Source organism: Desmodus rotundus, chromosome 13, assembly GCF_022682495.2.
Source record: "Desmodus rotundus isolate HL8 chromosome 13, HLdesRot8A.1, whole genome shotgun sequence".
Lineage (NCBI taxonomy): Eukaryota > Metazoa > Chordata > Mammalia > Chiroptera > Phyllostomidae > Desmodus > Desmodus rotundus.
In genome coordinates, this window is record NC_071399.1 from 42,263,488 (window position 1) to 42,289,664 (window position 26,177).

Here is a 26,177-nt window from a genome sequence, read left to right on the forward strand (position 1 = left end):
TTGATCAATAGCTTTTACATATTTGTGCTTTTCAGCAGTTGGCATAGTTCGAATAGACAACTGGTTCAGCACAGTATCATGGGTTAAACATATGTACACTGGATCCATATTGCCACTGTTTGCAGTGTGACCTTCTTCACATACATAAAATCTCTGTGCATCTATTTTCTCATCTGTAAAACGGGAATAAGCATGTTACCTACTTTATAGGGTTGTTTGGAAGATTAAAAAAGTTATCTCTTCAGGGCTTGGGACACAGTGGTTACTCTAGTTTCATAAAATGCATAACCCATGTTCCTTCTTGTTATCTAGAGAATGTCAGGGTATTTTGATCCAACAAATAGGATAGCGTTCTCTCCAAGTCCAGAACTTCTGGTGGCTTTAATGATGATGGGGATGTAAGGAAGAATTGGGCTATTCAGAACTTCTCAAGCCATTTCAAAAAGGTTTTTGAGTTGTTGGTTATGCTGTATTTTTGTAAGGGTTAGTTTGTCTGTTTAGTGCCTGTGTCTTAACCCTTTCTTGCCTCTTCTGATTTACAGAACATTTCTAAGTGTTGATTTAACTGTTCTTTCAATTATTTATTTACATAACTGAGGCTTTTGGGGTTTTTTCCTACCCTCTTTTAACTTTACAAAGATAGAGTTTTAAATTCATAGATCATATTATTTTGAAACACCGATTTGGTGAGTTTATATTTACCTTGGAAGATTACCCGAGGTTGAAAGATTAGGTAGTGTAAAAAATATATTATAGAAACTACTAATTTTTTATTAGAGACTTGTTGAACCCTTGTGATTCATTACACAATTAATATCCACAGTCAGAAGAATCACTGGTGTTTGAGTGATAGAGGTCCTGGTAGGAAGGAGAACAGGCGGACATTGGGTGCCATCTCAGCTCCTTCACGCCCAATGCTCCCCCCAGCCCACCCAGCCAGTTACTTTGCCTGGAAAGTGGGAGACTTGTACTATATCTCATATGATAGTTTATAGATTTCCCTGGGCAGTGTACCTATGGCACCTGTTGTTGCTAAATGACACCCATTTCCATTGTTTGTTTACTACTATTACTTCTATTGTCTACTGTAACAAAATCCTCCCTGATTTCAAGAAAATAAGCAGAATAACTAACTGGGAGAGGCACTGCAGCAGCCCAGGAAGTACAGATTAATATTTAATCCCATCTTAATGTCCATTTCCATGTAATTTTTAAATAAATCCCTTAACTTCTGTTTTAGTTTTCCCTAAGAGATGATTTTTAAATGATTTAAAAATTACTGCTACTGTGAGGAAATAATAAAAATAGGCTTTTGGGAAAACACATTTTGGGTGCCATCCCCATTGAACCATGGGATGGTGACTCAGCTACTTTCCTGTGCTTTGTGTAAATCTCTGTTAACTATGCTAATCTGTCACTTACGCCCTCTAGTCATCTTGCCTTCCCAACCAGCTCTGACACTGCTTGAAGGGAGAGACAGACACCCTGACTGTTGATGGACTTAAAGTAACATTCTGTTTAATAAGAACATTTACCATGATATATGGTTTCCCATGAAACTGTTTGATGACTTTGTTTTGCCAGCATAAAATAACACTAAAAAAGCTAACTTTTGCATGCAGGTAGAAACTTTCTTTACACCTGCAGCCATGAGGTGCAGGCTCTGGAATTCCTTGCTGATTTCTCTTGCCCACATTGATCATCAGCCAGCCATTGATGTTTAGCCATAATAGAAAGAAAAGCATCCCAAACCTAAGAATTTTAGAATACGTAGATGACCTAGCTTGTCTTCTCAGCTCCACAAGCTTCAGATTTGAAGTAATTACTTCAAATAATTATGAAGGAGTTTAACTGTGTCTGGTTTTCTTTTAAACACTGCACTATTTTGATTTGCGCCCATCTGGCCCACCCGGTGTGGAGCAGACACAATGAGGCCGGTCTTTATCAGAGAGGCAGTACACTGTGTATTGTACAGTCAGGGTTTGTTTTCCTTTGGCCTGTGAGAGGGACCCTCCCATTTTGTGAGCGGTAGTAACACCCCTGAAGGCTGGCCCTCGCCAGCATGCCCTCCCACCCTGGCAGGCTCTGCAGACCCAGCCAGTGGGGCTGACCACTTGTGCCTGGGAAGCCAGCTAGCTTCCTTTCCTTCCTCTGGTCACTGGCATGCGTGTGTCTTGCAGAGCCAGGGTCCAACAGCTGTCCAAGTTGCAGACTTTCTGACTTGCATTTTCAGCCAAGAATGCAGGCTGATAAATGCAGGACAAGTACTAGAAGTATAAAAAAGGAGCTGGTGATCGAGTCTCCCATGCAGCGCAAGGATGCATCTCAGGGAGAAATGGAAGCAGAGAGCACACAGCCAGTGCTGGTAAGGGACACATCCACAGTAATTCTGTTGCCTTCCCCACACAGTGCTTGTGATTTGTGCGTGTGCTTCGTGCCTTCTTGCCCTCTGTTGGATTTTAAAACTTGCTCTGCCTGTCTCTTGAGAACTGTCTCTTTTCCTGTGGATTGTCTTCGGTTCCACTTTGATTTTCTTTGCGAGGAAAGATATGTCGACTTTATGTGTATAAGCGTGGTTTCCAGGAGGGTTCTTTGTGTAACACAACCATATATTGTTCAAAATTATGTCCCACTTAGCTGCAGTGTTGCCAAATGTACACCCAGGGAAGAATGTTTTAATTGCCTTCTGTAGGGTTGAAAAAGATGTCCTTTGCAAAATTAAAACATTTTTACATTATGTATTTATGTTATTGTGAAAATGAGGAAGATGATATTGGGGACTTTTAAGGAACGCATGACTGTTAAAATTACATGTGGTCTTACTCATTTTAACAAGTTTGCCTTGAGCAAAGTAAGAAATAACCTATATTTTGAACCAATTGATAGAAACGTTTCTGTTCTTAACATTAGCTAAGCTCATAGCACTTTGATAAATTTAAATGCTTCAGCAGACTTTTTAAGGGAGGAATGTGAAGGGCGGTCATGTTGTTAGGGTCAATGAGTAGTTTGTGCTTCTGTCTCAGAATTTATTTAGTACAATAAAGTCACATAATTTTTTAAAAATAAACTGCATAAAACCACCAACAGGCACTGCAAAGGGGACAGTTGAGCCTTTCAAACAAGCTGTTAAAGGGATTGTTAAACTCGTACTTAGTGATTTGATATAGTGATTTTTTTTTTAAACAGAGGTCTAATTGACATTATCACAGTGTTTGGTTAATTAACTTAATTTTCAACTAATACCTTTAAGAACCTGAACTTAAACTTCCCTATAATGATTTAATTTGCGTTAAACTGCTTTCCTCTGACATTGAGACTTAATTTATATTGCTAACCATGAACTGAGAAAGTCAGTAATATATGATGGGCCTTTGCACTGCAAGCTTTCATCAGAGAGATTTAGGCCTCTGTCCTGGAATATTGTTTAGAGATGGTATTCATTATCTTGGAATGCTTTCTGGTAGCACAATAGTTCATTTATCTGTTGAATAGCGTGACTTGCTTATGTGTTGAATAGGTTTAATTGGAAGAAATTGTGTGGTTTGGGTTCCTTTGTTAATCTTCTTAAAAATCTTTTGTCAGTGATTCTTCAGATGTGTAGAAATATTTGTCCAGATGATTACACTATAGAAAGGTGCTATGTGATTTTTTACTTCCACAAGTGACTGTTAAAAAAGTTTATAGTGCTCAAACAAAAAAAAACCCCAGCCCCTCATATCCCAGTTACTTGTTTAGGTCAAATCTCACTCCAGGCACTTCCATGGAGAGAGGTTTTTCCTCACTGTAATGGATTAGGCTGTGCTGTCTGCATCTGTACCGAGTGGGGATGCTCATCAGGGCTCGGGAACTTTAAGCACTGTGGAAAGCTCTAGCTCTGTGCAGCTGCAGAGAGGTGTGAGGGCAAAGTGAAGGCAACAGTGATACAACCTGAAATTTCTTTATCTGATAGTGTTTCTCTGCTTAGTGGGGGTAAGCAAGATACAAAGGGCTAATACAAGCTAAGAGAAACTGAGGATATTTAAGTAGAGCCTTTGCCCAAGGGCAGACCTCCTTATCTGTGATTATCACTGCATGCAGCAAATGAGAATTCAACAAACTGCTTGGAATAAAACTTTTTTCCAGGATAGTTTTCAAAAAGTATGCCCACACAGCCATGAGATCTTTTTTTGTAGTGCTGTTCATTGTATCAGTAGCTCACATGCTCATTGAGAATTCCCAAGTCTACAATGTTTATTTATTTTACTTGTTTTTATTGATGAGAGAGAGAGAGAGAGAGAGAGATCAGTTTGTTGTTCCACCCATTTATGCACTCATTGGTTGATTCTTGTATGTGCCCTGCCCAGGGTTAGAACCCACAACTTTGGCATAAAGGGACAACACTGTAACCAACTGAGCTACCTGGTAAGAGCTAAAATATTTAAATGTAACTTAACTTTATTCAAGAGATAGCACTTTGAAATTAAGTTCTGCTGGTTTTAGTTAAGTACACAGTCACTCCTTGAGGGGAAATATTGTATAGTTTTAGCATAAAAGTAACTAATGCATATAATAAGAAATATAAATAGTATAGAAAGATGGAAAAATAAAGTGCCCTTACCTTTATTCTCCAAAAGTGCCCCCTATTAATTACTTGGTGTATATACTTCCAGATTTTCTCCTGTGCATATAAAAATATAACACTGGTGTGTGTGTGTGTGTGTGTGTGTGTGTGTGTGTGTTTGGAAAATGTGCTAATACTATAAATGTCCGCATTAATTTTCTCTCAGAACATATCAAGAACATCTCTCTTTGTCACTATATATAATTTATGCCATTCTTTTTAATGGTTGTATATTATTCCAGTTTATAGCTATATCATAATTCAGTGGTTATTCAATTTGATTCTACTTCTTTGCAATTATTACAATGTACAGTCACTGAAAAATGACTGTGGGCTGTGAATGACTAACAGTGAATGTACTAGTAAATACAACTTACAGCGCCTATACAAACCACAAGTCCTTATTCTATAAAACTTCTGTTAGAAGTCTCCTCCAGGCACTCATTGGTGATGATGTTTCTTTCTTCTCTGTTAAGATAAAGGTTAGGGTTGCTCTTAGCAGTGGCTGCTTATTCTGTGCAAGGTAAAGTCACAGAGTGTTTATGTTAAGAGAAGTACATGTTTGGACATAAAGTGTCAGAGGCTGCAGTATTCAACTTATAGGCACCTATGTAGGTGTTGTCCTTTCATTGTGACTGTAAGCGGGGGAGGAAGTACATGGTGAAATTTCCCTGTTCCTATCTAGGCTCACTGCCAACCCCATTGAAAAATGCCTTTGTGGGCTGTGAGTGACTAATACGGGAACAATCAGGATATTCTTCATGTCTACAAGTTAGTTACCCTGCCTACATTTGAATCCCTATTTTTGCTCCCCCCAACTCTAAAGTAATTCCTGGAAATAATTTATTCTAATTGTTACTGCCCAACAATTTAGAAGAAAAGGGTGTGGCCTCAAAGAGTAGAAATGGTTGGAGATGTGTCATTTGTGTTGTCCTTTCACTGAGTTACTTTTAGGAGGCAGGTAAACACTGCAGCACAGGTCTTATGTGGGGAATTTTGAAGGTTGAAGGATGTGAAGATAGAAGAGAACTGAATTTTCTTGTGTTAGATACATTCATTAGGTAGTTTTTGGAAAGTTTCTTTTAAGAGACACCTTTTCTATTTATGTTATGTTCTGGGATCTTCAAGTGTTAAAAACCGAATCTGAGTTCTTATTTTGATGTTTGAATGAACAGATGATTAGTTAACTGGCTACATGAGAGGGGCAGCATGTGTGCCAATGTGTTGCAGATGGAGGGGGAGACTGGGCCTCTGGTTGGACAAGTCAGTGCACTACCTGGGAAGAGCTTTTCTCTCCCCGAAGTTCTCTTTACTTTAGAAATAGCAGCAGTTAATTAAGACTCATACCCTGAAGTATAAGCTTATGAGCAATGATCATGCTGTTGCCAGTATTCTATACACAGGTGGCAAACTCAAGGCCCCCAGGCCCTCCACCTTGTTTTAGCCGGCGGCAGCGCCGAGCTCTTGCTGAACTCTTAAGGAGTAGTTGCATTTATATAGTCCTAAAATTACATTTGGCCCTTTGAAGGCAACTGCGAGGCTGATGTGGCCCCCGGTGAAAATGAGTTTGACACCTTTATAGTGTAAGACTTTGGATGTCTGTGATTAAGTTAACTAATTATATGTTTAAAGCTCTTCAGCCCTATACGTTTTTCTACATCCTTATAGATGTCTTTAGAAATAATTAATCATATTAACTACCTTGGTGATATTTACTAAGTAGTTTCCTTGTTTTTAAAATATTGAGTGGTGAAGGAAAGATGTTCCTGCAAGGTTTCTGTAGTGACATTCCCAGGTGACAAAAAACAGGAAATCTTACTTATTTAGAGCCACAAGCCTTCACTATGCTTTTTGGTTTTCTCCTTCATTTGTTTACTCTTTCGTTCATCAGACCTGTATTTAGAAGCACTGAGATCCGTCAGGCTTACTACACAGTGCATTGGGGAGGCAGGTGAGTGGGACCAACAGCCTTCTTCTTTCCTCAAGCAGTGAAGTCTGGGTAAGGAGGAGCTTTGTTCCTCAGAAATACATTTTACATGGTGCTTATTAGGCACAGGGGCGTGTTAATCTCACCCATCCTTTCCCACTAAAGCAGACATTTAAATCATCATCACCTCCAGCAAGGGCACATCCATAATTTTTGAGCACCTAAAAAAAACCTAGCCCGGCCTTACAGAAGGCATAGGGTCCCCTGAATATCCATATGAACAGTTTGCGTGAATGAGGCCCCCAAAGTCGCACACCTATTTTGTGGACTGGGTGGTAGAAGGAACCTTTGGAGACTGCATGCTTTGATAGCATCAGGGTGAATTTAATAACCTTGCCAGCATGGAACGCTATCCTAGAGAAGGGGCTTCCATAGCTTGTGTCACCATCTCATCGCAACACTGAGCCACTCTTACTTTCTGGGTTTCTCGCTTGTGTAGAACACGAAAATCCACCCGGCTCCTGTGTGTTTCTTTGCTCATGAATGTCATCAACGTAGAGGCAGAATGTCTGGTAATTGTTTTTTATAATAAAGTAATGCCAGTTGTTTTTCTTTTGGGGGGTGTGTATAATAATCAAATGGGAAAAAATATATAGTGACTTGCTCTGTGCCAGACACTGTTTTACGCCTATTAAATACATAAAATGAGAAGCATGTAGTAATAGTCTCTAAGGTCTCCTCTGCGGCTAACGTTTCAGGGTTTTAGTGTTGATCCTAAAATAACCTGTGATGGAGTCAGGTCAAGACTCTGGAATTTTAGTTTTAGATTTTAAGTTAGTTTATCCAAAATTGTTTGAATTTTGAGTTGTAGCTGCTGCAAAATGGGATATTGACTTTTCACCCAACGTAAATGAGTAACACAGGTGAAACACATTGACCAACCTGGAAATAAATAAAAATGGCAGCAGAAGTTGGAGTTAGGAGGAAATATTACACAACAGAGGCAAGAAGCCCTGGCTTGAGCCTACAAATGACATATCACTATGAGTATAATTTTAGAACCGAAAAAGCTTGGAAATTATAGTTTATCCTCAACTTTCCAGAAGTTTGAAATATCCCTGTAAGGTGATAGAGCTAGTCCTACATTTCTCCTAGAGTGACATTTTGTTCTGAGGCTTTAGAAGTTTTTAGTGTTTGATTTCCAGACAAATATATGTGCCACTTACTGGCAGGTCTCTGAGGGCTTTGCCAGGTTCTTGGGAAGGAGCCGGTCTGTGGTTCTGTTTTGGGATCTCCTTGCTCTTGAGAGTTGTCACTACCAAGGGAGAAGCAGAAGTGTGTGGTGCAAAGGGGACCTGTGTTCTGTGTATTTTAAACACCATTTGACATTTCTAAGCCAAGATTATGTTTCTATAAGATGGAGATAGTAGTAGTGTCTGCCCTCTAGACACCTCATCTTCGAAAGTTATCTAGACTGCCCAGGTCCACTTACTGCATTCGGTCTTTCCTTATTCTGAGCTATACTTCAACATGCTACCTGACCGTTGTTTTTTTTTTTTCAAAACACAGGTAGAGTTATTAACTTTCCTGCTTAAATGTCTTCTCTGTGCAGAGAAGGCAAAGCATGGCCTACATGACTCTTACAGGCTGTCCCTGAACTTACTTGCTGGCTTCATCTCTGCCATTTCCCAAATTCATCCTGTTCTGGGCCCTGTATTTTTCCACTGGAGATGCTTCCACACCTGGGCACTGCTCTTCCTTTGTCTGGCATGTGCTTCACTGCCTGACCATTTCCTTTTATCCTTTGATTACCAGTTCACGTGTCAGCGCCTCCAAGAAGTCTTTGGAGACCCTGTTCCTGCATTTTCCCATAGACTGTGTACTCCTGTGGCTCTTCATGGCATTGTCATTCTAGGGTGTTAAGTAATTATGTGTCTCTGCCTCACTAATGTGGGGGTGGGGGCGCGATGAATGCCTAGCAGGAACCATGGTTTTTTGGTTTTGTTTTTTCAATTACAGTTGACATTAAATATTTTATGTTAGTCTCAGGTGTAAAGCATGGTGGTTAGACATTTATATAACATACAAGATGATGTCCCTGATATGTCCAGTATCTACCTGGCACCATACATAGTTATTACAATATTATTGACTATGTTCCCTATGCTGTACTTTATATCCTTTTCCTTGTATTCCATCTCTGACAAAATGCTGAAGCTACTGCACCCCTCCTCCGTTTTTTTTTGTTTGTTTTTTACTTTGGGTTTTTTGTTTGTTTGTTTGTTTTTGCTTTTCCACACGCTTTGCAGAATATATTGACAAAAGGGCTTCAAGGAAAGACTGGATCTGAGGATAATTCTCTTTTATTATTCCTTCTTTTGCCTTCAAAGGTTTAGCCTCCAGTATCCAAATGTGATGAATTGCCAAAAAAAGTAAAAAAGGATGCACCTAAAGGAACCTACTTGACTAAATACTATCTGGGTATTGTGTCGCCAAACTGTGCTTCTATTTTTTAATCTAAATTAAAATATTAGCTGATATTTTATGTGAGTACTTGAGTACAGAAGTACAAACTTAGGTGACCAAGTCAGAAGCCTTCTCTCTCTTCCTCTTAGCCAACACCCCTTCTGATATCAGAACCACTTCTTCCTTGTCAGCCGCACCTGAAACCATAACATCACCTTTGGTGGCTGTAGTACACTTGGAGAAATCATTGTGTGCCTTTATTGTGTGGGGCTGGGTTTTCCTTGCAAAGATTGTCATATCCTTGAAATATTTATTGGTAAAGTAAATTAAGTACTACCTAATGGCATTCATATGTGTTCCGGCATTCAAACCTGGTTCTTCAGGAAGATTTACTATTTTGCGTTATGATTTTTAATATTCTTGAGACAGAAAATAAGTCTCCTTCAGGAAGGGATTCTGCCTTTTCTCTCCCTTAGTGAGATCATGGAACCTGGGCAGTTCAATGTGACTTACATTCCCAGATATCAGAGCTGGGCAGAGAGCAGAGTCTCAGACTTATGTTCTCCCTGAGGTGTGTTGGCTGAAGCATCACAGCATGGAGTGGTTTTAGTTCTTATACAAAGGGCAGTGGAGGGATTGGGGAAGCATTTCCTGTCCAAGGACTCTGAGATTCCATCATGCTTATTGCCGTTGTGTTATGGGAAGGGTCCTGAGTTGGAACCAGGAGATCCAAGCCCAGGACCCTTCATTAATTCATATAACCCCTTAATTAATTAATTAATTGACATAATTCACATAACCCCTCTGAATTTTAGTTTCCTCATCTACGAAGTGATACAACCGTAGAGTTTGGGGGAAGTTTAAGGAGATAATGTGTGTGTGATCCAGCAAAGTCATATGTATGTTACAGGGGCTAAAATTCTCTTACGTCTGAATGACATAACTATGTATGATCCCCGTGACCACCATTTGTTGAGTTTCTGCCCTTTACAGGTACTGTATATTGAAACCCTTTAATAACCCTATGCTGATGAAAAGTAGAAATTACTTTCCTACTTGTAGATGCAGATATGGAGATTTAATAACTTGCCCCAAGGCCACATAGTCAATAATCAGTGGAGTCAGGATATTTTGAAAATATTTTTAATATGAAATTCTCAAACATGCCACAAAAGTAGATTAGTAGAGTGGTTCTCAGCTTGAGTGAATATCAGAATCAGCTGGTGGCTTTGTTAAACCCAAATTGCTTGGCCTTATCACCAGAATTTCTGATTCAGTGGGTCTTGGGTGAATGTGCATTTCTAATAAGTTCCAGGTGATGCTGATGTTGCTGGTCTAGGACCACACTTTAAGAAACACAGAGCTGGTATTATGAACCTCCATCTACCTGTCACCACCTCCAACAATAGTAAACATTTTTGGTACCAGGATTAAATGCTCACTCCCTACATCTTCCCTTAACTGGTCTCTGAAATGTCTTCCTGGACATGAGGTGTGTAGAATATATGTTATGAATATTCCATCCCCCACCATCACTATCTTCAAATAAGTAGCTTAAGTAAATTGTATATCTGACTAAATCTGGCTTGTAGAGCCTTTTAGCTTAATTACTTGAGCTCCTCATTTCAGAGTTCCAAAAATAATTTTAATGGGCATAGGAAGAATTAAGAATTTCAGGCCATAATGTTACAGTTACAGTGGGAGTGGAGATGATTATTGGCTGGAAAAGAATCTGTAGCATACATTTAAGATAGAATTATTTATACAATTACCATGGTGCATCTTTTTTTTTTTACTTTCACATGTGGAAAAAATGGCAGGCAGAATTGGAAGCTGGGATGGTTGTGTGTATGAGAGACACACGCCAAGCCCGCCCCTCAGGTTCTCCATCTGTTATCTCTCTGTTCTCCTTAAACCCTTCTTTGTCTCTCTTAGCCCTTGCCTGTGCCAGGAGAGATGACACTTCAGGTACTGTCTTTGCAAGGGTAGTTGCACCATTCCATTCACCTTTCTGCTCGTGTGCTCCACGGACAATGACAAAGTCTCCTAAATCCCTGTCCTGCCTTTCTTTCTTCATTGGCATTCTCCGCAGCATCCCCTTTGAGCACAGCTGACTCAATGCAAGCATTTTTGTGGGGTTTTGGTAATCGGTATTATCTTTATTATTACCTTAAATTCCATTATTATGTTTCTCTTACATCATTTTCTAGATGCTGTTGATTTGACAGTTTTTCATACATTCTTTAATTCTGTTCATTTAGTAATAGGATAATAATTTTGGAAGATCACAGTTATTTATAAAATGGACAAATACAAAATTGCAGACTCTTTTCCTCCTATCAAATTGATTGATTTTGAGTGTTCCAAGTTTTGGTAATGCTGTTCTCAAATTTGAGTGCTTAAATGTGGTATAAAAACATCTTATCCATGTTTACAAGATTTAAAAAAACTAGAGTAACAAGTATGCATTCTTGGTGTTAGTCTCTTCTGAGGACTAACCCCACATTTGCATGTGTTTGAAGTTTGGTAGTTGTTACGCATTCTTCTAAACATTCTCCAATTCATTTACTGTTGTGGTTTAATGCTCAGGTTTGAGCCTGCTTCTCAGTGAAAGCTTAGATGAGGTTCTCTTCAGCTTTTTTTTGTCATGTGCTTATGCATGTTGCCAATGAAAGCACAAGAATTAAAATATAGAGGCCAAGAGGAAGAGCATGGACTTGGATCCTGACCTGGGATCCAGGCCCAGCCCTGCAGCAACTCCTTCTGGAACCCGAGAGTCACTTAACTCCCACTCTCCCTTGTTTCCCTGTCTATGAGATGAGAGGGCTAGACCAGATCATCTCAGGTTCTAATCTTTGCATAACTGTAGTTCTAATGTTACTGAACCTCCAGCTCCTTTTAAACAAACATGATCCTAAAGAGCTGCCAAGACCATTGTTGCTACACACACTAATGAACAATCGGGAGAAGAAATGGGATCATATTTTATCAGGGTCTCTTAAATTTTAATGTGCTGGGTTGAGGGAAGAAGAACATGTCCATTTCAAGGTGATAGGAAGTCATTTTTCATGGCTGGATGGTGGTACAGGACTTAGTTTTGTCTTCAGTCCCCTTCTTGCTGTACCAGTTTGCTGGCTTCCTTAGTGCCCTTCCTAACATAGCCCATGTGCCCCTCTGGCCTCATCTTTCACCACAAGCTGTAGGCCAGGGGTGGCTTGGAGACATACGGTATCCCAGGTGAGCAAAACATTGGTACTTCCTGAAATGGGTGCTACTCAAATTGTTTACTATTTTAGATGAGAAACTGAAAGCTGCTTAGAGCAGAGGTCCAGTGGGACCCCTTGTACAGAGCCATTCCTCTCTGGCTCCAGAGAAACTAAGGCCCTATGGTTAACCACCCATTGTCAAGCACATCCATCTTGGAGTCCTGCTGCCCACCTCAGATAGCTTATTCGTGTGTTCTTTGTAGTCACATAGAGTACCCTTTCAGATAGGAGTTCTCATAAATGTGTTTTCTCTGTTGCATTGGATTTCCAGTGATGCTGTAGCACCCCTAGTGACTATGTCCCAAGCCCTTGGCCTGCTGCCACTCTGTGCCCTTTATGAAGCTCTGCCCAGCTGTTGTGAGCTGCTTGCTGCTTTCTGAACTCATGGTACTCAGAGGAGTATTTATCCTGAAGCTAGTGAAGCTTCAGTTTCAGGATCCCTTCTAAGACCCTGGGAGAGGTTCCAGCCACTTTATATCCATAATTTTATATTTTTTTACACCCCTCCCCCCGATCACACAGATTTTAAGCCCCACAAAATCTGTGACTGTGCTATCTGGCATCTCCATTATCTTTGCAAGGAATTTCCAATTCACTCTGAATCCTTGCTAACTCATTCATCTCTTAGATTCAACTCTAACAACCTCCATGAAGCACACCATGGTGCTGGGTTTCGTCTCTCATCCAGCACATTTATTGAGTGCCTGTCCTATGCCAGGTGCTTTCCTAGGTGCTGGAAGGTAGTGAATAAAATAGAGAAATCTTTGCTTTTGTAGAGATTGTAATCCAGTTGGGAGGAAGTCAGGTTCATTCTGGTGGGTCAGATGCTACTCATGGAGTCCCATTGCTCTCAGTCATTCCACGCTAATTGTTCACACATCTGTTTCCAATCTGTATTGTGAGCTCTCTGGAGTGGAGGCTGTGTCCTTTTCATCTTGATGTCCCAAAGACCTCCCACTATTTGCATGGACAGGCTTGGTAAAATTCTGGAGAGAAGGAAATGTAATTGCTAATAACATTTACATCTGAGGAAGGGAGGCAGCTGCTAATTTCTTGGGCCCACCCTAATTATAGGAAAATGAGGAGTCTTCCTTCAAATTTGACAACTTCATGAACTTCTTGGTGGGAGTATGTAGTGAGAGTTACCATATTTTCCTGTGTGTAATGCACACTTTTTTGCCCAAATTTTTGAGTGAAAAATAACGATGTGCATTATACATAGGTACAGTGATCACACACCATGAGTATAATAATCCCATGTATAATGCACACAAAAACGTGGGTGCACATTGTACATGGGAGTGCATTTTACATGGTAAAATATGGTATGTACAGGAGAGTAGAGCAGGAAGGCTTGTGGGGCCACACTGATTATCTGGCTCCAGAAGCCCCTTCCTTCTTATTGCAAACTTGTGTTTCTCCCCAGCAACAGTACTGGCAGCATTGAGAAGTGTACCATTTTGAAAATGGATCAAGTTCCATGAAAGGTTTTTATCTCAGCTGATCAAGTAGCCTCCATAGCCATGAAGACAAATCAAGGAAGTCCTAAATTCTTTATAAGCAGAAATGATCAATTTCTCATTTCTTATAATAGAATGCTTCAAGAGTTGTCATTTCCTTAGTATGCTATTTCAAGAAGTGGCATCTGGGGTTTCGGCTTGTGTTACGTTTAATTAAATTATCAGAGAGAGTGCTTCCGGCTATTATGGAGGCACAGGTAGATACGCTTTGCTTCCTCACATAACCAAAATGAGGACAGCAACCAATTTAAAAACAAAAAACAACCAGAACTTCCAGAAAGTCAAACTGTATGGAAGTCTGACAACCAAGGAGTTAAAGAAGAAACATTCATCTAGACTGATAGCAGGGGTGGAGATGGGCAGGTGGGGTGGAGAGGACACGTGACAAGGTGGTAACTGGCAGACCAGCAGGTCCCATAATTGCGTGCGGATAAACTGGAAGGAAAAACTGGGGAATGAGACAGACCACACAACCCAGGGTTCCAGTACAGGAAAAGAAAGCCTCAAAACCTCTGGCTGTAAAAATCTGTTGGAGTTAAGGTGGCAGGAGGAACTCCCAGTTTCACATGAGAGTCTGTTGGAGGGAATCACAGGGTCCTAGAATGTACACTAACCCACCCACCTGGGAATTAGCACCTGAAAGGACACAATTCGCTTGTGGGTAGTGGGGGAAGTGACTGAAAACGGAGCGAGAGCCAAGCAAGCAGCATTACTCTCTCTCTGACCTATCCCCCCCGACACAGCACCACTCTGCTCCTTACAACATAAAAGATGCGCCAAGACAAAGAAATATGGCCCAAATGAAAGAATAGATCAAAACTCCAGAAAAGGAATTAAGTGATGAGGATACAGCCAACCTATCAGGTGCAGAGTTCAAAACACTGGTAGTCAGGATGCTCACAGAAATTATTGAGTTCAGTTGCAAAATGAAGGAAGAACGGAAGGCTATATAAAGTAAAATAAAAGAAAAAATATAGGGAACCAACAGTGATGGGAAGGAAACCAGGACTCAAATCAATGATTTGAAACAGAAGGAAGAAATAAACATCCAAGTAGAACAGAATGAAGAAACAAGAATTCAAAAAAATGAGGAGAGGCTTAAGAACCTCTGGGACAACTTTAAGTGTTCCAATATCCAAATCATAGTGGTGCCAGAAGGAGAAGAGGAAGAGCAAGAAATGGAAAAGTTATTTGAACAAATAATGAAAGAGAACTTCCCCAGTCTGGCAAAGGAAATAGACATGCAAGTCCAGGAAATTCAGAGAGTCCCAAAGAAATTGGACCCAAGGAGGAACACATCAAGACACATCATAATTAAGTTACCCAAGATTAAAGATAAGATAAAGCCTGAAAGGTACCAAGAGAAAAGGAGATAGTTACCTACAAAGGAGTTCCCATAAGGCTATCAGCTGACTTCTCATAAGAAACCTTACAGGCAACAAGGGACTGGAAAGAAGTATTCAAAGTCATGGAAGGCAAGGACCTACACCCAAGATTACTCTATCCAGCAAAGCTATCATTGAGAATGGAAGGGCAGCTAAAGTTCATCATCACCAAGCCCTTATTGTATGAAACGTTAAAGGGCCTTATCTAACAAAAAGAAGATGATCAAAACTATGAACAGTAAGTGACAACAAACTCACAACTATCAACTACTGAACCTAAATAAATGAAAACAAAAACAATTTGAGTAAACAACTAGAACAGGAATAGAGTTACAGAAATAGAGATCAAATAGAGGGTTATCAGTGGGGAAGGAGAGGGTGGACAATGGTGGAAAAGGTACAGGGAATAAGAAGCAGAATCAGTAGGTACAAAATAGTCAGGGGGGTGTTAAGAATAGCATAGGAAATAGAGAAGCCAAAGAACTTACATGTACGACCCATGGATGTGAACTAAGGGGGGATGCTGGAGGGAGGGGTGTGCAGGGAGGAGGGGGATAAAGGGAAGAAAAAAACTGGGACAACCATAATAGCATAATCAATAAAATATCCTTAAAAAAAGGAAAAAGTAAATTATCAGAGACAAAAAGGCAATAAATGACCAGAAAGATCACAGGATGCTATCATGTCTGAAGGAAGAGCAATAGAACCAGTAAGCCTTTTTGCCTAGCTCTTACCATGGTTTTCTCAGCTTCATATGTGTTTGGCCAAAATTGAAGTCATTTGTGGTTTGACGCTTTCCAGCTCTGCTGGATTCCTGAGGGAATCTCATTTTCCTGGGAAAGAGAAGATTTCCTGGTTTCTGATTGCCTGTGGATCTGGAATTTCAATTTGTATGGATGTTTAACAGCCAGACCCGCAGCAGTAAATGCTGTAGGAGGGAGTTCAGAGAGCCTCAAAGGGAGGCTAATGGAAAGGCATGTGGATTGTGCTCTTTGGCACCTGTGAGACCCTCATGATCACTGGAGATTTGCTGTGATGCCTGCTGCTTTCTCCAGTAGATGGGGGCTAGTGCGGCTTTGGTATCAATGGCTAACTTGTGCGCATGTTGGCCATTGAGGTGGATCTTCTTCTCCCCAGCAATCTGATCATATAGCCCTGGCCTGTGGGTCTCCTCCATGGAAACCAAGGTTTTGATTCTCTGTTAGAAAACCATCTGTGGGTCCTGGGCCTCCTACACTCCCCAGCTGAGTCTGACTCCATCTTTTGCCACATAACCCTCAATGAGCAGCGTTCCTTGGAGTTTACTGCTTGGTCCTCTCTCCTTCAGAATCTTAGATCCTGCTGCTCTTGTGGAGTTTGCATAATGGGAATGGGTCTAAAGTGCTTCTCTGTACACCTTGAGTCCCCCTATTGTTGTTCTTTCCAGTCCTTCCTGACACAAACTTTTATCAATACTCCTCAATTCAGTTTATAATGTATGCATCTATTTATGTTTATTTTGGGCTGAGTTCCTGAATTCCAGTGTCATCTCTATATATTCTTACACAGTTTCCTCCATCTTTGGCCTTTCGTTTTTTCTTCTTTGTGAATGCCCCTACCATTGTTGCCTGCTTTACTTCATATGTTCCTGAAAGGAGCAGAAAAGTTTTTGTGAACAGATTCATAAAATTTAATGTACGTGGACATTAAAAAATGCAAAATCTAAGATCACTGTCATGCAAGCAATACATTTAGTAATAATAATAGCAGCATTTATTATGTGTTTACAGTTTGCCAGGCTCTGCCAAGCATTTTACCCACAGTAACTCAATAGGGCCCAGTAACTGCTGCACATAATTGCACAGCTCAGCTGTTTTAATCACTTTACTACATTAAATTTGATCAATATGTGGGTATCTATGGCCCTAACCAGGCAGATCCGTGTTTTGTGAGCAATGAAGGTTAGAATTTTGGGTGCCTTGTTTAAGAACAATGATTCAAAGTTATCAATAGAAAATAAGGTACACAAGTGAATGTTTGGAATTTGAGGAGAAATCACAGCAAATTACAAATTTTAAAAGGTTTCTACTGAAACCATAAATGTCAGTGATACAGGAAAACAGTACATTTTAATTAATAACCTATTGACACAACTCAGTAATACTTTCCTCCCCACATTTTTTGGTTTGTACTCTGATCACCTCTTTATATGATCATAATTTTTATTGCCATTTTGTATCACAAGGATAGATCATTTAATCTTTCCTGTAGCATGGTTAGTTAAAATTTGCATTAATCACAGTTTGGAAGTTTTTTATAGCTTTAGAACATTAGGTAACATCACATAAATTTTTAGAATTGGAAAAACTTCTATCAGGTTTCTTTCATATATGAGCTGTATGATTTGGGGGCATCCTCAGTTTGTGCAATAATTTATCTCAAATGCCCCCAAGTAGTTCCAGGGCCACGCACCTTGGGATTTCTCTGTACTGCAATGTAGCCAGCCCCTCATGCTGTACCTTTGTGTCAGGAGTCATTACATTGGAAGGACTGACACAGTGAATGTATTCCTACAAATCTGCCACTTACATGCCAGTGGTCAGAAGACTGTCATATGGCTACATCTGACCATGGGGAGGCTAGGAAATGTAGTCCAGCTGTATTTGGAAGGAAAAGAGACAGATTTGGGGAACATGTAACAGCCTCAGTCACAATATCCAATTTAGGGGCCACATCGTAGATAATCTCATATATATATATAATCTTATATTGTCATTTTAATATACATAGCATTTGTTCGGATTATGAATATTAAATGCTTCTTAATATTAAAAAAATAATCTTGATCTGTACGTGTGTATACCTATTTTAACACTTGGCATGCTGTGCTATAGTTAGTTGAATGTGTATCTCTACCCCTGACCTAGCCCAATGAGTGCCTTGAAGGGGAAAGTGATCAGTAAACACCATGGCAAAAACCTCTTCCCAGTAAGAGGTTTTTACTGGGAAGAGTAACTTCTGGAATAATTTGAAAAAGCATATTATCTCTTTTCTTTCCCCACTTTCTTCTTGTCTCCTTCTTCTTGGTGCATGGTAGGAACTAACCCCTGTGAGGTGCACCCACAAATCCTGGTTTAAGTAGTACTTTTTTACAATCTAAGTTGTAAATATTTCAGGACAGACAGGGATATTTTGAGACTTAGAGATGTGTTCCATAGAGTCGTATCTGAAATAGTGAGCCCTGTGGATTCTTTAAGCCCTGAGCCAAGAAAGGGTGGTCATGGCTGGAACCAGCGTGGGCATCCAGCCTTCACTGCCAGATCATAGCTGGAGCCCTAAGTGGGCAGCTCTGGCAGAGCCTAAGGCTTGAAGGGGTACTAATCTAGCCAGGGGTGACTCAAGTTGCAACTGGAAGTTCCACCAGAATCCATAGCCTCCTTTGTGCTTAAATAACGAAGCAAGCATGACCGAATATAGACAGAGTGCCATGAAGTATCTTCTTTTGCTTTGAAAACAACTTTTGTATCTTGTTTCTGATTCTTCCTGGTAGCAAAAGTAACATACTCTAAATTACCGTGTTTTTCGGACTATAAGATGCACCCCCCCACCATTTGGGAGGAAAATGAGGGTACATCTTATAGTCTCAATGTAGCTTACCTGTCTCACTGGGGCGGGGTGGGGGGACGTGGTGGGGGGGGGGCAGTGGAGCAGGGGTTTTTTTTCCTATTTTCCTCCTCTAAAACCTAGGTACGTCATTTGGTCCAGTGCATCTTATAGTCTGAAAATTGCAGTATATATTGTAGAAAAGTTGGAGAATGCAAACACATGTGGAGTAGAATTTATAAAGTTCTCTAATCTTAAGAAATTGCATGTATCTATTAAGAATGTTTCAAATGCTTGTCTTTCACCTTCCAGGCAAAGCCAAAGCTGATTGAGCCACTTGACTATGAAAATGTCATCGTCCAGAAGAAGACGCAGATCCTGAATGATTGTTTAAGGGAGATGCTGCTCTTCCCTTATGATGACTTTCAGGTAGATAACTTAAGTTTCTGTAAATAGAACCATGTGGCTGATCCTTACAGTTATTTCCTATATATTAACTTATTATTTGTTTAATTTAGGATTTTTAAAAGATGAAAAGATGATATTAGTTCTTGGAAAAGTTATGTTACTATATTCTCCAGGTATTCTTTCATGAGTTGATTTTTTTTAAATGGTATTTTTGCGTACATATACAAGTATGAGTATATAATGCAAAGATAAGCATATAATTTATATATATATATATATATATATATCTCATATAACTTTTTTCTAAGTGTGTGTGTGTGTGTGTGTGTGTGTGTGTGTTTTATACAAGTGCCATTCTCTGGGCTGATTTAACAGACACAAGTGCCTCCTATGTCTTGTGAGATTTGTTTGAAGAAGAATTTAGGGTTTAATTTAGGGTTTTTTTCCCCAAGTGCCTTAGAGCCTTAAGGACAGACTTGCTGGGAAGCAGTGGAGGATTTTGTCATGTATCTTTAGGAGACTGCCATGAGACAGGCTTTGAACTGCATGGGAGCTCACAGAGAAGGGTTTGGAGGTATCCAGGTGTGTGTCTGATGCCTACCTCTCTGGTGCAATGCCAAGTGCTGTTGTTTGGAACTCAGTCGCTGCCAGCAGAGGACTCAGCATAGCTCCTGCTATGAGCTGCACTCTAGATGGTTGCTGGAACCGTTCAGATTATGGCCTGTGGCTGAGTGACTCACAGGAACTTTAAGGCTAGTGAGGGGCGAGAAGAACATTCTTCCTCTGGGAACCCCATACGTGGTATTGGATACCTGGTAACCCAAAGTTACCTCGGTCAGTCTAGAACCTAACCTTGGCACTTCTTTCTTGTTTACCTTGATGCTTCTCTGCCTGATGCTGTTACTATCCAAGTCCTGTCTTCTGTGAATTGAGCTGCCTTAGTTTTTTTAAAAACTTCATTGATTCTTTGTTTTTTTAATTTAAAAAGTACTATATACTTGTAAACAAACAAACCAACAGGCACTATTGAAATATTGGGTTGGCCAAAAAGTCCCTTTAGTTTTTTCTGTAAAAGAAAAGATACATTTTTTACTTTTCACTAATAATTTTATTGATTTGGATATTTTGAGTATGTCCACTATCTCCTGCTATTGGCTTCTAGTGGGTGAGGCCAGGGGTGCTGCTAAAAATCTTCCAGTGCATAAGACAGCTCCACAGCAAAGAATTATTTGGCCACAATGTCAATAATACCAAGAAACTTTGCAAACCACCTTTGACACGTTCAGTCAGTCACAGCACCTTCTCCATACACTGCATGAATCTTTTATTGCATTGTAGTTGCGCTTTTACCTTTCTTGAAATAATAAATCATAATGTGCTGAAAATGTTGCCCATGTTCTTCCATCTTCAGTATTAAAATGGCTGCACAAAAGTTCACCATTTTTGATAAGTTTTTTTAAAAAATGCATGCTGATATAGCAGGTATCACAATACAGAATTGTTTCAAATGAAGTTAAAGACAACTAAGCACTACTAGATCCATCATAGGGAAAAAATTAAATGAACTTTTAGGCCAACCCAATACTTGACATTAAAAGCCTCCTCCACTACCTTCTTACTGTTCTACTCCTAGAACATAACCTACTATATATGTTCCTGTGCGTACGGAGTTATCTTTAGAAAATTCCATGTCAATTACCATTGTTAAATTATATTCCTTAACCTTTTCTTTTCTCACCAAATTTAAGAGACTTCAGTTTACAACAATGCCGAGCATTTTCACAAATGTTCACTTTTCTAACTTATTAGTACATATGTAGAAAATTTTTGTTCTTTAGTTCTTTCCTGAAAAGTAATGGTTGCTGTGGAAATGGAATTGACCATTAGTGTGCCGCTGCTGCCAAATTCTGTTCACTGATGGTTTCAAATTGTGTCTAAAAATATGACTCTTTGATTGCATGAATAGACTACCTGGCTAACAGACAAATAAATGGAAACCTCAGAATGACTCCTGTTGCCTGTGATTTTAGCAAAAAGTTAACATGAGAAGTTAATCAGATGACTACAAGTTGCAATCCATGTTGACATATTTTTCCTGTATGTGCCTGGAGGAAGCTAAAGGTTACGTCGAGTTTCTCTGAGCATGAAGTATGTATTCTTCTTGAGATAATTAGATTAACAAAGTTATTTCAAGTTTTGCAATGTAGAATACAAAGTTGTATTTCTAGCCCTGACATAAAGTTCCTTAAGAAGCAAACAAACCAAAGAAATAAGATACAGTTAATTTAGTTTCTTTTTTTTTTTTATCCCAGAGACAAGGAATTGAGATGTTTAAGCAGTTGTAAAATCAAATGATTGCAACTGGGAAAAACTTCTTTATCCTTTTTGCCTGTAACTACCTCTCTGGGGATACCATGCACAAATATTCTAGGAAAGGCAAAGAACTCATTGACATTTTGCTGGTCAAGACTGAACCAGCAAGTGTTATTTTCTGTTTTGGGGAAGTTTTTCCAAAGAATAAGGAGCTTGAATTTCATTTTTGATCCTCATCTCGGTAATTGTGATGTCACCATTTAAGTTTGGATGTTGTTCATTGTTTTTTTGGAGAGTCCCATTTTCTAATCAAGTAAGGCCATTAACACTGTGCTTTCTTGCCAGTTTGTCTTGGTGATTTTAATAACTGTCTACTTAGTTGAATAAGCAAAATGTCCCTGCAGTGTCACGGATTCCTTCTGTCTGTCCCTTTTTTTTCAGGCAGTATAGGAATGGAATTACTGTTGTATTATTAGAAGCAGAGGGGGCAAATTAGATTAAGTGAACATATTTTATTTAATATGGAAAAAAGGTAGCAAGTTGGCTAGCAAATGGGTCATATAGGGAGCAAAATGCATGCTGGGGGTTTATTTACAATACTACAATTACTAGTTGAACAATGTCAGTTAACTATTAAAATAATAGAACCTTATGTGAAGTTCTGTCAAACAGATTCTGAACGACAATTTACTAAAATATAAGTGCGGGTAGTGACGATACATTTGTACAGTTATTGAGTAGGACATATGTTGATATTGGTCAGCTCCTAAGGATGCCTAAGTGTTATCTGAAAATGAGTGTTATGGAGAGATTTGTCTGTGGAATGTACTTGCCTAAGGGTGGAGGAGAAAATAAAACGTGAGAGACATGAAGTAAATATGGATTTTAAAAAACAAAAGAACAGTCCTCAGCCCTCAGAATATTTATGGATTAATGTTTTATCTGCCATGGCCAGAGACGGGACTGCCATGGCTAACAGAGCCCTTACAAGCCTGCGATACTTCTCTTTTCAGGATTGGACCCTGGTACTTCGGGTTCTGTTCTGTTCTTTCTCTGTCTTGGCTTCATGATTCTCCTTGTGGACAAAATTTTTCTCTTCTTTTCCATCCTGTTAGAACCATCTCACCGTCTGAGGCCACTTCAAATCCCACCATGATTTTCCCCCCATTCTCTTAATTCCTCTGATGCTTACTATCTTACACTGTACTGTGTATGCATTAATACCTAAGTACATTGGGCTTTTCACTAATGGCTTCTTGTGCTTTTTGTGTTCAAACGTCTCCACTGTGCTGGGCCACGAGGAAGACTCAGACACTGGGTTTGTGCCTGTCCAGCCTCCCACCTGCCCATCCACCTTCACATCCGCATCATCTCTGCACACTCAGTACTAGAGTTAGGTACTTTTAGCTTCATTTACAATTAGTAAAACTGAGTTCTGGCCAAGATGGACATGTAGGTAGAAACACTTATTTCCTCGCAAAACCAAAAGGACAACAACAAATTTAAAAAGAAAAAACAACCAGGACTGCCAGAATATCAAACTGCATGGAAGTTTGATAACTAAGGAGTTAAAGATTAACATTCGTCCAGACTGGTAGGAGGGGCAGAGATGGGCAGGTGGGGCAGAGTGGATGTGCAGGAAGGCAGGGGCTGGTTGACAGGGCCATCCCACATTCACTTGCGGATAAGCCAGGAGGAACAAATGGGGAGCGAGGCAGGCCGCAAAACCCAGGGTTCCAGCATGGGGAAATTAAAGACTCAAAACCTCTGGCCGTAAAAACCTGTGAGGGTTGCGGTGGCAGGAGAAACTCCCAGTTTCACAGGAGAGTCCTTTGGAGAAACCCAAGGGTCCTAGAATGTACACAAACTCACCCACCTGGGAATCAGCACCTGAAAGGGCACAATCTGCTTGTGGAAAGTGAGGGGAGTGACCAAAAGTGGGGTGAGAGCCCAGCAAGCGGCATTGTTCCCTCTCTAACCCCTCCCCTACATACAGCACCACAACACAGGGACATGGGTTGCCCCACCCTAGTGAATACCTAAGGCTCCACCCCTTATAATGTAACATGTGCCCAAGATGAAGAAATATGGCCCAAATGAAAGAACAGATCAAAACTCCAGAAAAAGAACTAAGCAATGAGGAGATAGACAACCTATCTGATGCAGAGTACAAAACACTGGATGCTCACAGAAATGATTGAGCTCAGTTGCAAAATGAAGGAAGAAGTGAAGACTATACAAAATGAAATAAAGGAAAATATACAGGGAACCAACAGTGAAGGGAAGGAAACCAGGACTCAAAAAACGGTTTGGAACAAAAAGAAATAAACATCCAACTGGAACAGAATGAAGAAACAAGAATTCAAAGAAATGAGGAGATGCTTAGGAACCTCTGGAACAACTTAAATGCTCCAACATCCAAATCATAGGGGTGCCAGAAGGAGAAGAAGAAGAGCAAGAAATGTAAAACTTACTTGAACAAATAATGAAAGAGAACTTCCCCAGTCTGGCAAAGGAAATAGACTTCCAGGAAGTCCAGGAAGCTCAGAGAGTCCCAAAGAAGTTGGACCCAAGGAAGCATACACCAAGGCACATCATAATTACATTACTCAAGATTAAAGATAAGGAGACAATCTTAAAAGCAGCAAGAAAAAAGGAGACAGTTACCTGCAAAGGAGTGCCCTTAAGGCTATCAGCTGATTTCTCAAAAGAAACCTTACAGGCAAAGAAGGGGCTGGAAAGAAGTATTCAAAGTCATGAAAGGCAAGGACCTACATCCAAGATGACTCTATCCAGCAAAGCTATCATTTAAAATGGAAGGGCAGATAAAGTGCTTCTCAGATAAGGTCAAGTTAAAGGAGTTCATCATCACCGAGCCCTTATCATATGAAATGTTAGAGGGGCTTATCTAAGAAAAAGAAGATGATCAAAAATATGAACAGTAAAATGACAACAAGCTCATAACTATTAACAACTGAACCTAAAAAACAAAAACTAAGCAAACAGCTAGAACAGGGACAGAATAATCACAGAAATTGAGATCACGTAGAGGATTATCAGTGTGGGGAAGGAGAATGAGGAGGAAAGGTACATGGAATAAGAAACATAAATGGGTACAAAATAGACAGGGGGAGGGTAAGAATAGTATAGGAAATGGAGAAGCCAAAGAACTTATATGTACAACCCACGGGCATGAACTAAGGGGGTGGGAGAATGTTGGGGGTGGGGGATTACAGGCAAGAGGGAGATACAGGGTAGAGAAAAATTGGGACAACTGTAATAACATAATAAAATATATGTTAAAAATTAGTAAAATTGCTGTGACCATTAGGTAGTTTTCTTTGATGCTGGAAGAGCGTATGAGTGCCATTGAGCACATGTAGAAATGCCAGTGACTAGATTCATACAACGTTTTGCCTGATTGGTGACTTGGTTTGGTGGAAGTTAGATGATTTCTGAAATCAAAGAATGGAATGGAAACAGAGTTATAAAAGGCGCACACTTTCTGGTGGCTAACAAACATTTATTCTGAGAACCAACTTTTTCATGGGTAAGTTGTAGTTAAACGTTATTGGGCAGTTAGACAGAAACGATAACCATTATGATTAAAGTGTTGTAGAACTGTAACTTGATTTGTTGCTTAAGAAATGACAAATTTATGTATAACTGAAAGTGATGCCCAGGAATCCTCTCTCTCCTGTCAGACACGTAGAATTCGGGTGGGTCTGGCCATTGATTTTCAATCATCATTCTCCTTCAAGAGAAGTCTTTAACTAGACGCTGTTGCTGCTGGTGACGTTCTTGACTGTTGCCATCAATTCACTGAATCTGCAGCTGGCTTTTTGAGCTCTTTATATTCTGGCTTGTAATGTAGCTTGTAATGTTTGTGTAGTTGTGTAAAGTAATGGAATATAAAGAAGGTAGCAAATATTTTAAAAAGGATGTTGGGAAGCAATTATGTATACCATTTATATTTTACAAATATTAGAATTTGATGTGTGATATGAACTTACAAGGAATAGAGTTGGTATGGAAAGAGTAAAAGAACGTGTTGTATCCCACTTTTGAGGATATATTCAAAAGATTTAAAAGTAGAGACTCAAAGAGATATTTATATCCCTGTGTTCATAGCAGCATTATTCACAATAGCCAAAATATGAAAACAACCCAAGCGTTCATTGATGCGTGAATGGATAACCAAAGGCGGTATATCCACGCAATGTTGTACTATACAGCCTTAGAAAGGAAGGAAATTCTGATACATACCACAACATGAATAAACCTCGATCTCATTATGCTAAGTGAAATAAGTCAAAAAAGGACAAATATTGTATGATTCCACTTATACGAGGTACTTAGAGTAGTCAAATCCATAGAAAAAGTAGATGGGTGATTATTGGGGCAGGGGGAGTTTCTGTGTCATGGGTACAGAGTTTAAAACTCTGCAAGATGAAGAGAGTTCTGGAAATGGATGGTGGTGATGGTAACACAACAATGATAATGCCACTGAACTATACACTTCAAATGATTAAGATGGTGAATTTTGTTGTATGAATATTTTAGCACAATTTTTTAAAAAAGAGCATGTTACAGGAATTCTGTGCTACATGGATGTGATATGTTGTCATCCTTAAAGCTGCGTGTGACGTTAGGGTGAGGAGTGATTTCTCAGGTGCTCTTTCTACAAATATAAAATCCTCACTCGAGGAC

General features: G+C 39.7%; 1 protein-coding gene across 17 annotated transcripts in view; it reads left to right on the forward strand.

Annotated features, from left to right (window-relative positions):
- Positions 1 to 26,177, forward strand: part of DOCK9 (dedicator of cytokinesis 9) — a 344,395-nt gene that overhangs the window by 133,573 nt on the left and 184,645 nt on the right. For 11 of the 17 annotated variants that reach the window (XM_045186630.2, XM_024578994.4, XM_053916340.2 and 8 more), the window contains one exon: positions 19,059 to 19,175. In XM_045186630.2, coding sequence (XP_045042565.2) covers positions 19,059 to 19,175 — 117 coding nt within the window. Of the gene's footprint in view, positions 1 to 2,066; positions 2,366 to 19,058; positions 19,176 to 26,177 lie in introns of those variants that run through there. The other 6 variants (XM_045186631.2, XM_024578995.3, XM_053916341.1 and 3 more) reach the window with 2 other exon arrangements.